This window comes from Silurus meridionalis, chromosome 7 (assembly GCF_014805685.1).
Source record: "Silurus meridionalis isolate SWU-2019-XX chromosome 7, ASM1480568v1, whole genome shotgun sequence".
Classification (NCBI taxonomy): Eukaryota; Metazoa; Chordata; class Actinopteri; order Siluriformes; family Siluridae; genus Silurus; species Silurus meridionalis.
This window is the reverse complement of record NC_060890.1, coordinates 18201982-18214977: the sequence shown is the minus strand read 5'-3', so window position 1 is coordinate 18214977 and position 12996 is coordinate 18201982. Positions and strand designations below refer to the sequence as shown.

The 12996-nt window shown below is 39.0% G+C and overlaps 1 protein-coding gene across 1 annotated transcript in view; it reads right to left on the bottom strand.

Moving 5' to 3' along the window:
• The window catches only part of prkcea (protein kinase C, epsilon a), a 58669-nt gene extending 46253 nt beyond the window's left edge, over positions 1 to 12416 (bottom strand). The window contains exon 1 of the mRNA XM_046853738.1: positions 11320 to 12416. Coding sequence (XP_046709694.1) covers positions 11320 to 11667 — 348 coding nt within the window. The 5' untranslated portion in view covers positions 11668 to 12416. The remainder of the gene's footprint in view (positions 1 to 11319) is intronic.
• Positions 12417 to 12996: the final 580 nt, after the last annotated feature.

The following is a 12996-nucleotide window of genomic DNA, read 5'->3' as shown; positions in this document are numbered from 1 at the left end:
ATTGCATTGTGTATTTGTGGATTTAGAGAAGGCGACGACAGGGTGCCAAGAGAGGAGTTGTGGTACTGTATGAGGAAGTCAGGTGTGTCGGAGAAGTATGTAAGGGTGGTGCAGGACATGTATGAGGACAGTGTGACGGCAGTGAAGTGTGCAGTAGGTACGACAGACTGGTTTAGAGTGAAGGTTGGACTGCATCAAGGATCGGCCCTGAGCCCTTTCCTGTTTGCAGTGGTGATGGACAGGTTGACGGACGAGGTCAGACAGGAGTCTCCTGGACTATGATGTTTGCGGATGATATTGTGATTTGTTGTGAGAGTAGGGAGCAGGTTGAGAAGAGCCTGGAGAGGTGGAGATATGCACTGGAGAGAAGGGGAATGAAACTCAGTAGGAGTAAGACAGAGTACATGTGTGTGAATGAGAGGGAGGGCAGTGGAGTGGTGCGGTTGCAGGAGAAGAGCTTCAGAAGGTGGAGGAATTCAGGTACCTGGGTTCAACAGTGCAAAGTAATGGAGAGTGTGTTAGAGAAGTGAAGAAAAGAGTGCAGGCAGGGTGGAGTGGGTGGAGAAGAGTGACAGGAGTGATTTGTGATAGTAGGGTATCTGCAAAATTGAAAGGGAAAGTTTATAGGACTGTGGTGAGACCTGCGATGTTGTATGGTTTAGAGACAGTGGCATTGAGTAAAAGACAGGAGGTGGAGCTGGAGGTAGCAGAGCTAAAGATGTTGAGGTTTTCGTTGGGAGTGACGAGGATGGATAAGATTAGAAATGAGTTTATTAGAGGGACAGCGCATGTAGGATGTTTTGGTGACAAGGTGAGGGAGGCGAGATTGAGATGGTTTGGACATGTGCAGAGGAGGGACATAAATTATATTGGTAGAAGAATGCTGAGGATGGAGCCACCAGGTAGGAGGAAAAGAGGAAGGCCAAAAAGGAGGTTCATGGATGTGGTGAGGGAAGACATGCAGGTAGTTGGTGTAAAAGAGGCAGATGTAGAGGACAGGGTGGTGTGGAGACGGATGATCCGCTGTGGCGACCCCTAATGGGAGCAGCCGAAAGAAGAAGAAGAAGAAGATTATTTATTTATTTATATAAAAATTAATGCCAAAATAGAAAAGCAATGTGTGGAAAAACTAAGTACACTTTTTCCATAGGATATACAAGGCTAAATAATGGGTCATCGACAGGAGTGACCACTGCTATAAAAACAAAATATTTAAGCAGTTTGCTGGTATAAGGTCACTTCTAAACAATATTAATGTCCATCATTTTACAGTGAAGATCAATATTAACAAATGGAAACCAGTAAAGACAGTTGTCAATCTTCACAGAAGTGGACACCCCAGGATATTTACCCCATGGACCATGCAATACTCAGAGAAATAGAAAACAAAAAAGAGTTACTTCTGAGATTAGCATTAGGTCTCAATTAGCATGCTATGCATAAATAATTTTGGAAAGGCACTAGGCATAGTGTTTTTTAAGATGGTAAATAATAATAAAAATAAAAATAATAATAATCATAATCATAATCATATCATACAGTATTTTTTATTATATTTAATATAACTTTAAATACCAAATAAAAATTTTATGCAGACTACAAATTCATGACACAAAGCTAAAACCATTAACAAATGAACATCTCAGATCCTCCCTATCCCACCCTAGATAGAAATGCACACACACACACACACACACACACACACACACACACACACACACACACAGAGCAGCTAACTCTGTTAAAGTCACTGTGGTATCCAAACAAAATAATTACAAAAAAACAATAGAATATTGAAATATTCTCTAAGTTCAATTAAACTGTTTATTTAGTCGGGAGGGCACTAGACTCTTTTATAGACTTGAGGAAATGAGAGTGAGGAATGGGGAAAGAGAAAGAGAGAGAGAGAGATCCCATGAGAATAAGAGTGGTGTGATTGAAAATTCTTTCGTTTCCACTGTGCATAGGGGAAATCAAAAATAGGTCCAGGCAAAGCAGGCGGTCTTAAATACATGTACTTCTCAGTTCTTAATAAAATTAACTCCTCCACAATTCCTGCAATGCCTCTCTTTTGCTTTCTCTCTTTCCTCCCCCTCAAAGATCCCTTCTCTTTTAACTCCTCTCTCCATCCATATATCTATCCCCCAGTCAACCTCCCAACTTCTCTCTCTCACTCTCTCTCTCTCTTTCTTTCTCGGACAGTTAGAGCTCAGTAACAGTAACAGCCCTCCCACGCCCATCTGTCAACAGAACACTTTCAGTATGAGGACAGGGCAGCATGCCTGGAACCCATTCACACTCTATCTTTCTAACACGCACACAGACACAGACACAGACACAGACACACACTCACACACACACACACACACACACACACACACACACACACACACACACACACACACACACACACACACACACACGGCATGAAGAATGCATTGTACACTCATGTGTGCATGTTCAAATTTCAAAAACACTAATGTAACTGTTTAAGTGCTATGAATTATTAATCAGCAACCACACATGCTAATTTTGCATAATTTATGGAAGAGGGCAATAATATGGTCCTTTGAAGTTTGGATTGGAAATGTGTTCAAATAAATACTCGCTCCTGCAACTAAAGCTCAGTGTCTTTTCAGGATCTGATTTTCGTTATTTACAGAATGAAAAAGAAAGAGAATAGCAGAGAGATAGACACAATTGTGGGATGGAATTTTACTGAGATGAGAACCAAATGGCTTGCAAAACATCACAGTGATGCGTCGATAACTGCCATGTCTGCTTATACACACACACAAGAACACAAACATGAACGGCTGTGGTGCATGGGTGGACGTGTGAGTGTGAATGTGCCGTGTGTGAATGGAGTGCTGAAACTCACTGGGCCTCTTATAAACTCCCGCAGAGATAATGATGGCATTAATGAAGATGGTGAGAGAGCACCTGGCTCATCCACCTGGTCAGAATGCAACTCCACATGAGAGTGAGTGTTGATCGAGAAGTGGGGCAGCACAAAGTCTTCACCTTGTTTGTGCTTTACACAGTTTCATTCCTTTATTTTTACAGTGCTTTTTATTCTTCCTTTGCCAGCCAGGGCATCACCCCCCACCATGCATTTCTTTACTGCACATGAATGTACCTATGCATTAGATAACAGTTGTGATTTAATCGTGCATGTGTTTTTGTTAGAGTATATAAGCATGTCTACATCATGCTGTTGTTCCTTTTCAATGCAAGTGAAATTCACAAAGCAATCCCTGGGCAACAGTACAGCAGAACATGTAACAGTAAAATAACCAACACGCTTGTTAGCATTGACACGGACTTACACCACAACCACACCCGAAGACTCAATAGCTAAACCAATAAAAGGTACAAACCGGTTATTCCATAGCTATAATCTAATCCATTAACAAAAACCTAAAATTCTAAATTAAAGTATGATTTTAAACATGCCAGGAAACATTGCTCTCTCATTTGGCTTGATTTTCCTTTTGTTTACATTTCCATTTACAGCGTTTGGAAAAAATGCCCTTATCCAAAGCTTACATACTGAAGTGCTTTAAAGTGTCCATCAAAAAAACCACATACTCAAGCTTGTTTGCTAGGGCAGGATCAAGCATGTTTAAAACAGTCTAAAAACATTGTTTGGGAGGTTGGTACAGTATGAAAACCTTGGTGAAAACATTATTTGCATGTGATGTAATAGGTGAATATCCACATTTCCACAAATCCATAATACGTACATATGGAGCAGTTCCAGACCTGTGCATATTACAGCCTTTCTGCTATTGTACGCTTAAGTATTTGTGATGTACACAATTTTTCATTGTACAATGAAAAATTGTGTACATCACAATTTTTCATTGTACAATTTTTCATTGTACAATGAAAAATTGTGATGTACACAATTTTTCATTGTACAAACAGATAATATACAGTAGACCCCAATATTCAATACAATAAGAGTAATAAAACAATATAAGCAATAATATATATTTATAGCAGCTGTAATATTTAAAAAAAATCAAGGTGTGGTAAGATCATTATGAGTTAGGATTACCAGTCCAAACGGTATCATTTCCTGAAAGGGGTTATTCCTCTTATATGACAGCAATTTGTAAGTGATACATTCTTTTTATTATATAAGAATTTTAACAATTTATAATGAAATGTTACTGTGGAACATTTGTAAGACAAATAGTTCCTATTATCATTTATGTTGTAGCAGTTGTTCCTTCCTCTTTTTTTATTCTGTTGAAATGTATAAGACAAACAAAAGCAACTCATTGTGTTACACAGAAACCAGAAAGCACAAAGTCATCTACCTTGATCACACTTTTATGGCAGAAAACTTTATATATAATTACCATCATAACATCTAAGACTCTTGAAAAACTCCATGATTATTAAATATATGATTCATTACAAAAAGCACCATAACAATGATCAAATGTCTTTAATAAAGTTTATTTTATTATTACGTTTAGATTATTTAGATTATACACAAGTCCAGTAATATGCAAATGGTTTAAATTACTGCTGGTAGAAAGGTAGGACTTGATGTTATTTTCAATTTATCCACATCTTTCAAACAATCTGAAACTTATGAAAAAATATTCTATAGCTGTAAATCATTATAATTAGAAGAACTAACAAAGTTGCTGGATAAAAGTGGAGTGCAAAAGTTGGACCACAAAAGGAAGTGGTTCATATTGACAAACTGAGGCTCGCTGGATATCACAATATCTCTAGTTTCTTAGAATTCAATTTGCTTGTCACTTACTAAAAGACCTTTGAAGCAGCAGTGCTCAAAACACAACTCAACATTAAAATGGTTGGAACACTTTAAAAAATAATAATACACAGGAAATGAAGAGATAACAGTTCCTCAGCACATCACATTTTATCACTGATTACTGCTGCTGTATGGCCCAGTCCATACAGTCTGTATACAAAATACAAGCAAGATACAATCCCAACTTTTCTTTACAAAGTGGTCCGTTTCAATGTTTTATTCTGAACAGAATGCATGCTTAAAATATTTACACAGTTTAAAAGCCAAGGTCAAGGGGGAAGGATGTGTGAACACAACAGATGCTCATCCTTTCACTGACAGGTGAGGACTCTTGTTAACAGCTTCGTCTTGGCATGGGAGTGCCAGAAGTTGTCATGGAAACCATGTGCCAAAGAAGAAGAGTCTGCCTGACACATTTAAGCCATAGAAACGAGAAGGCATCTGGGCAGAACACTGACTAAAGTGCCAAGCACTTAATCAGTTTGAACACTAGTGTGTGCAGGCCACACTTTAACATGAAAAAGTGTTAGACAAATAGATGATCCAATGCCATCGTTATCTCTAATGCCATTAGCAAGACACAACATTCATTGTAAAATTCTGTGTAAGAATCGGAATAATCTTGTAAGAACTAGTGATGCTGAAATGTGCAAAAAGTTTCAAAATGATTATTTATTTAGTTATTTAAAAAAGAAATTAAAATACAGAAAGGAAGCCCAGGAGTGAAGGGTGAAAGGGTGAAACGGTGAACTGGACAGAAAATGGAAGGCACTACTTTAGAAGCTTTTAGAAAAGGTTGTAGCACAGCAGTTATGCTCACATATACTTAGGAATCTTTTTTTAATGTATCTGTCAGGATTTAGGCCTCATCATAGCACAGAGACAGTGCTAGTTAAAGTGGTAAATAACCTGTTATTGGCCTCTGATAAGAGTTGTGTCTCCTTACTTGTTTTGCTTGACCATAGTGCAGCTTTCGACACCATTAATCATACTATCCTCCTTGCTAGAACGTTGATGAAATAAAGGGAACAGCTCTCTCCAGGCTTGGGTCTTATTTGACTGATCGCTATCATTTTGTTGATGTAAACTGTGAGTTCTTCACACTCTCTGAGGTAAAATTTGGTGTTCCGCAAGGATTTGTCTTAGGACCACTGCTTTCTCTTTATATATGCTGCCTCTGGGTAAAATTATACATAAACATGGTATTAGCGTCCATTGCTATGTTGATGATACACAGTTGTATATTTCAGCTAAGCCAGATGAGAGAGATCAGCTTAAAGATGTTGAGGAGTGTGTAAAGGACATTAGACAGTGGACGCATGATAACTTCCTTCTGCTTAACTCGGATAAGACGGAAGTACTTTTACTAGGACCACATGCAGCTAGAAGTAAAATTTCTAATTATGTAGCATCTCTGGATGGTGTTTCTGTCACAGGGTGTCTCTGTCTGGGTGTTCAAATAAGTGCATAAATAAGCTACAGTTAGTTCAGAATGCAGCAGCAAGAGTCCTTACTAGATCTAGAAAATATGACCACATCAACCCTGTTTTAATCAGTCTACACCTGCTTCCAATTAAATCTTGAATTGCTTATAAAATACTACTGAATACTTATAAAGAATTTAACTGTCTCGTGCCGCAGTATCTGAGTGAACTTCTGTACCAATATGATTCCCACAAATTTGACGTAACTCAAAAGGTACAGGCTATTTGTTGGTACCTCGAATAAAGAAGACTACAGCAGGAGGCAAATCTTTCTCTTATAAAGCCCCACAGTGATGGAACAGCCTTTGAATCAGTGTTTGGGACTCAGACACAGTCACAGTGTTCTAGTTGAGGCTGAAAACATTTATTTAGTCAAGTCTTTTATCCGTAGATTTTTTTTAGGTAAAGGAGCAGATCTGGAGGGATCATGGATATAAAGTGTTCGGTGAACTGGGATATTTGTATGCTGTCACCCCGTCACTCTCACACGTTCACTAAGGTTTGTTGATGGTGGTGTGGTAGGTCGTCTCTTATCCCAGGGATCCCTCATGTTTGTGTTACCTTTTGGCTCTCCCTTTTAGTTATGCTGCAATAGCAAGTCTTGCCGGCATCCAAAACTAAGAGCGTCCTTAACTTTTATAAAACAATAAGGATACTTAATAAACCATATCCTTCTCTCTTCTCCCTGTCACCCCTCTCTCTCTCTCTCTCTCTCTCTCTCTCTCTCTCTCGCTCCTGAGGTTCCAGTGACAACTGTTCCTGCCCCTCTCCTCTCCTCGGATCTGCCCACTCAGTCCCCGTCTGCCTCTGGATTGTGTTTTCTTCAAGTGGAGGCCACTCTGTGCAGCTGGGGATGGTTTTTCATCAACGCCCTGGGGATCCATAAAATTACGGAGTAAGAACAGGAACTTTAAGGATTTGGACTGTAGTTAATGTCAACAGTCTGCTACACTGATTCAGGAGTACAGTTTGCAGCTGATAACCATAACTGCACACCTTAACATTGATTATCTGTAATAAATAGACATTTGGTGCAACCCAGATGAAGATGGGTTCTTCCCTATGCCATTTCGGGGAGTTTTTCCTTGCCACAGCTGTCACCGGCTTACTCATCAGGGACAAACTTACACATTAAGAACATTTTAATCATTCTTTATCACCACATAATCTGTGTATAGGTGGTTTGCGACAACGATCATTGGGAAAAGCGCTATACAAATAAAAATGTATTGAATTGAATACTAAGAAGGAGACCAAATGTACTAAACACAGAAATTAAATAAGTGGGAGGTAGTCTTAAAAGATGGGTAATCCCCGTTTAGCCTTTGCCAGCAGGAGCATCACCCTCTACAGTTTCATAACCCACACACCCCTTCCAAATAACCACACACACACACACACACACCCTGCTACTTCTTAAAAACGTCCTGCATATGTACTAAGCATACTTCTACCTGGTATTTTGAACCATTAATTAATTCTTAATTAACCAGTGTGGTTGGAGTGCAATGAGAACTCAATACTCCTGATTAAATATGCAGTAACCAAAACATGAAATGTATTATGGGTTGTAGCATTTTCTAATATCCAAACTGCTAAACTGATTACTGAATGATTACAGCTGCTATGATTTCTATACACATATTATACACATAATATTTTTTTAACATCTATTGATTTTCCCCAATAAGACAACAGTTCGTTCTAGTTCACTAATTTCTAAGTTTACTTAGACTAAGTTCTAAACTAAGTTCACTAATTGGTGATCATTTGATATTTTGTATTGAGACATTTCGCTGTTCATATCACTCCATTTGTCAGAGATTGTGACATAAAATTCCAATGTTAGCATTAGTTTGTTACATTAAAACCACTACTAAGCTTATCCTGGGCTGTCAGTCAGTCTGGGTGTTGCGTGGCAACACGCAAGACTATATCCAGCTGTGCCTTCTTTCAGAAAAATATTTGGCCACATTGTGCCTAAAAGGTTACTCGATATTAATTTTGTCATGGTTGTGAGTACCTACAGCCATATGGTTGTACAACTGAATAATTCAGATATAATTATACTTATATAATACACCCATACCAATATCCAGTACAACAGAACTGTTTTTCATGTAATAATTGTGATAATTATAAAGAAATAAAAGACTTAAGATGTTTCCACTTGTTCACAAACGGACCACATTTCTGTCTTACTTGCCTTATATTTGTGCAGTGTACAAAAAAATTTGTAAACAAAGCAAAGCATTCTCATCTCACTACTTTAAGCTCATTAAACGAGTGATATCTGAGAAAGTATCCTAATCCACTGCAAAGTGAGGGAAACAAAACTCTTACAGACAAGGACATTGTTAAAATAAGATAGAAATAAACCCGGGAAGCATGGGATCATATAAAACCTAAACACTTGTAACCATGGCTGTAGACTAAAGGCCTGAGTGCTACACAAAGAGTCTCACTGAATTAGGCTTGTGAATTATTAAGTCCTCTCTGCCTTACAAACAAAGACAGAAGGGCAGGTCTCGCTGCTGTCTGAAACACATCCACAAACACGTGGCCCTCGGCTCTAGTTGCACCCCTGAATGGATTCTGCAGACAAAACCAATGCGTGCGAACATAACACATTAAAAAGCTATTTATAAGCAGTTTATCGGCGAATCAGAGTGAGGCAAAGTGTGTCACTCTTACATGCATCTAGTAAGACATATGATTTGTCACACACACATTAGTTTACTGTATGTTGAAATCACTGGAATAGGATTACAGAATTTGCCGTCCTATGTGGTGGTTTTCAGAGTAGCGTTTGAAAGAAAAACCAAAAAAAAAAAAAAAAAGAAGTAATTATGTAACAAATGTCACAACACCAACAACCGCTTGTTCCTTTAAAGTTTTCAAGTCTGTTTACAACTTTACATCTCTAAACTCATCATTAAACGTATCATTAAAAAAAAACTTTCAGTTCTCACTTCGAAATTATTAATGATATTTCTGTACAGGTTTTGGCATACTAATTTATCACATGGATGACATTTTCCCCTGAAATGCCTAAATAATTTAATAATCACTTCAAATTAAAATTTGAGTAAAAGTGCTTATGTACAGCATGTATGTCTCTTAGGAGGTGGGTTTGGAAAGTGAACGTCTAAGCACATGTTCCATTTACCAAACACATATGTATACAAGCCAAGAATTGTATAAAAAAACACAAAAACAAGTCATGTTATGCCAAAGTGAGTCTCACCTCTAAACACAACATACAATGCTTTGCTCTCTCATTTTAACCTAAATAAAATAGACGAATATCTAGCAGTGTACCCAAGCTCATGTGATTCCAAATTAGATGTCTACTAATACACCTTAAGTCATGCAAAAAAAAAGCATATCAGGCAGCAAGAAACATATTATGGCAGCAGAACTAAAGACCGATGTGTCTCTGGGCATAAATAAAAGTGAAGGGCAAAGAATAAACTGATTTCCTCCCATCACACATTCACTTGACACATTTGCCGAATGAGCTGGCAACATGGATATGCATAGACGTATAGAAAATACAGGGCCATGATTAATTCACAAAACACACTGACCTTTCCCCACATGCCTAACACAACTACATCTGAGTAACCCTTTTGCTGTACTGAGATTATAAACACGACAACAGCTCATTGTTCCAGGCCTGATTATAATGCAAATCTATCGCAATATTTTATAATGTCTATAAACAGACAATAACGTAAACTATTTGATCACTCACAATGAAGCTTGCTATATACAGATGGCTGACAAATAAAATAAAAAAAACATATATCTTAGTAAGATGCCAGGCCATCAGAAGAGCAGTTTTAGTTTTCCGTTAGAATAGATTATGCACGTCTATGGAGCTATATTGCACATATGTACACAATTCTTCAACAAGATATTCTGTTTGTGTGCTCTTTACACATCAGTCAAAAATCTCCAAAAGATTTGCAACTGGGCTGAGATCTGGTTACAATGGCACATCTTATAATCTACTTTATTTTAATTTTCATTAAATCACATCATCACCTCTTTTACTGTGGATGGAGGCAGAGTCATCCTAAAAAAAAAAACCTTTATCATGATAAAAACATTTTATTGTAGCATGATGGTGAAGAAAGAAGAAGAAACGTGTATTCGTTTTTACTAAATCTTTCATTTAGGGAGACAAGTGGACCCAAAACATGGCAGCAATATGCTGCACACAGCATAAGGCCACAGTTTTTTTCCCTTCACTTTGTCAACCATCTGTATGTACCTCAATAATAGACCACAATTTACAGTGCACAGGAGTCAGTCTGTGAGTGATGTCCAAGATTAGATAGGGTGTTACAAGGAACAAAAGTAGACGTGAGCTATTTATTCCCCAAAATGTCAACACCTTCCTCTTGCTGATTATTCTACAACATGTCTGTAGCTGAAAGACTGTGTGAATATCCTAAGACTGAACAAGGCATAGGGTCATATTTGTAACTCTAGAGAAATGCACACTAAGTGAATAGAATTTTAAAAAAATGTTAATGCCAAAATTAGTGAAATCCTCACCCACATCTTTAATCACATCTACTCCACAGTATGCTCCTGAGTCTACTTTATTATAAACTAAGCAAATGGTGGAAATGTACTTTTATATATTCACAGTTACAGGCGAAGTCTTATGACTTGAGTTTGCGAAATATTTTCATGTGATGAAAATTGTGCAGCTTTGATCCAATGATCATAATTTGTTTGGTGATTAGTCAGGAAGCTGCCCAGAAGAGCCTGAGGAAATACCAGCTTTAAAGACTGTATATGTGAGAACCTTAGCAATGAACCTAGCAATTAAAGCACAGAATTCGTACCAACTCTGATGTACAGGGGCAAAGTCTAGCTTGGTGAATTCCCTTCTCTTACACATCTGCCAAATCCAGCAGTTTATTAGAGAGCTGAATCAGACAAGTTAGAGCAAGAAAATAACCAAACTTGACTCAATCCCGTTATGAGCAAAGATGTTCAGGCCTTGGCTTAGAAACATACCCAATCTTCGAAGTGTCTACTGCCATTCTGTAGCAAGTCTTCAAACTGGATGGTGCAGTTGGCCACAAAGTCATCATAGCCGATTGGAGAGTCATGGAATACTGAGAGCTCGATCTTCTTCCCATTGTAAACCTCTGTGACAAACTCATCGTTCCATGCTGGACTATTGGTCTTCTGCCTTGTGGAGGTCTGGCCCACACGAGAATCATCTACATTGAGAGCTATGTATGTGTCCAGCAAAAAGGTCTGGGTCTTGGGGCCCACTGCATGACGCAATGACCACGGTGTGGGCTTCAGGTCCAGAGCTTTGCAGACTTTTATCTTCAGCAAACCGTTGAAAACAACCATGATGATGCGAGAAGATGCAACTGCTTACCTTCTGAGTGTCAAACTTTAATCCAGAGGAAATTTAGGAGTTACCATCACGTCATTAGTAAAGATCTGATGTTTGGATAGTATGCAGTTTTAATTTTATTGTAAAAATCCGTTCCCTGACGTCCAGTGATTCAGGATTTTTGATAATAAATAGGGGAAAAATAAATAAATAAGCAGGAAAACAAGGACTTTGATTTCCCTGCTTGTGTTTACGATCGCGTAAACAAGCAAACCCTCTCTCCTCTCTCTGTGTGTCTGTGTGTCTGAGCAGATTCTCGATGGAGTTTTATTCTACAGCAGATCCCAAGGAATCAGGGTGATGCTTAACGCAGGCAGACGATATCAGCAGAACCTGATGGAAACGGCCCCGAATCAGACGTGAAGGTCTTCAGAAGCAGCAGCAACAGCAGCAGCAGCAGCAGCGGTGCATTCCAGCTAATCCTTTTCCTTCCAGGGAGAAAAATCAGATCAAACCAAAAGGACTATTCGTGGAGCTTCTATCTTCTCGAGCAGTTCTTGCCGTCTGCTTGTCCCGATTGCGTCTTATGGGCGTGAGGAATCCTCCACGGCATTTGAGCCTCCAGTCTGCCTGTTCAGTGGATACACCAGATCTGTGCAGATTTTTCCTGCAGCATTCCTCCCCTTCTCTCTCTCTCTCTCTCTCAATCTCTCTCTTTCTTTCTCTCCGTGCGCCTGACGGCCGGAGCAGGAAGTGCGCAAAACGCGTCGGTTGATCGAGCCGCGCCGGATGGTGTGTGTGTGTGTGTGTGTGTGTGTGTGAGAGAAAGAGGTGTGTGTGTGTGTGTGTGTGTGTGTGTGTGTGTGTGTGAGAGAGAGAGAGAGAGCGTGTGTGTGTGTGTGTGTGTGTGTGTACAAGCGAAGAGCACCTCACGTTTGTGTTCCTCAGTCAGTGCTCCTGCTGGAATCAGACACACTGTTGCCTACATTTTATTGTTCTACCGCTGGAAATAATGTCGCGCATAAGGGACTCGCGTTACTGTATCGCGTTTAGGAGACATCAGGAATAAAAGACCTAAATGGCTCCGAGGAACCATGGCTAAGGGAACCCTAACGTGAACCAAAAAGGTCTTGAGTATAAACATGAGGTTTCAGGGGTTCCAATAGAAACATTTTTCTGACATGAAGACCTTGTGCATGGAGTCATTACAGTGTGTTGCATGTTCAGTGAAATTTCCAGGCATGTTTTGTCCTGTTCCTTTTTTTTCTTCCTTTGATTAATCTGTGTAATGTCTCAATTCTGCCACGAGATGGAGAAAGTGACGAAGCACTTATGTGAACTGA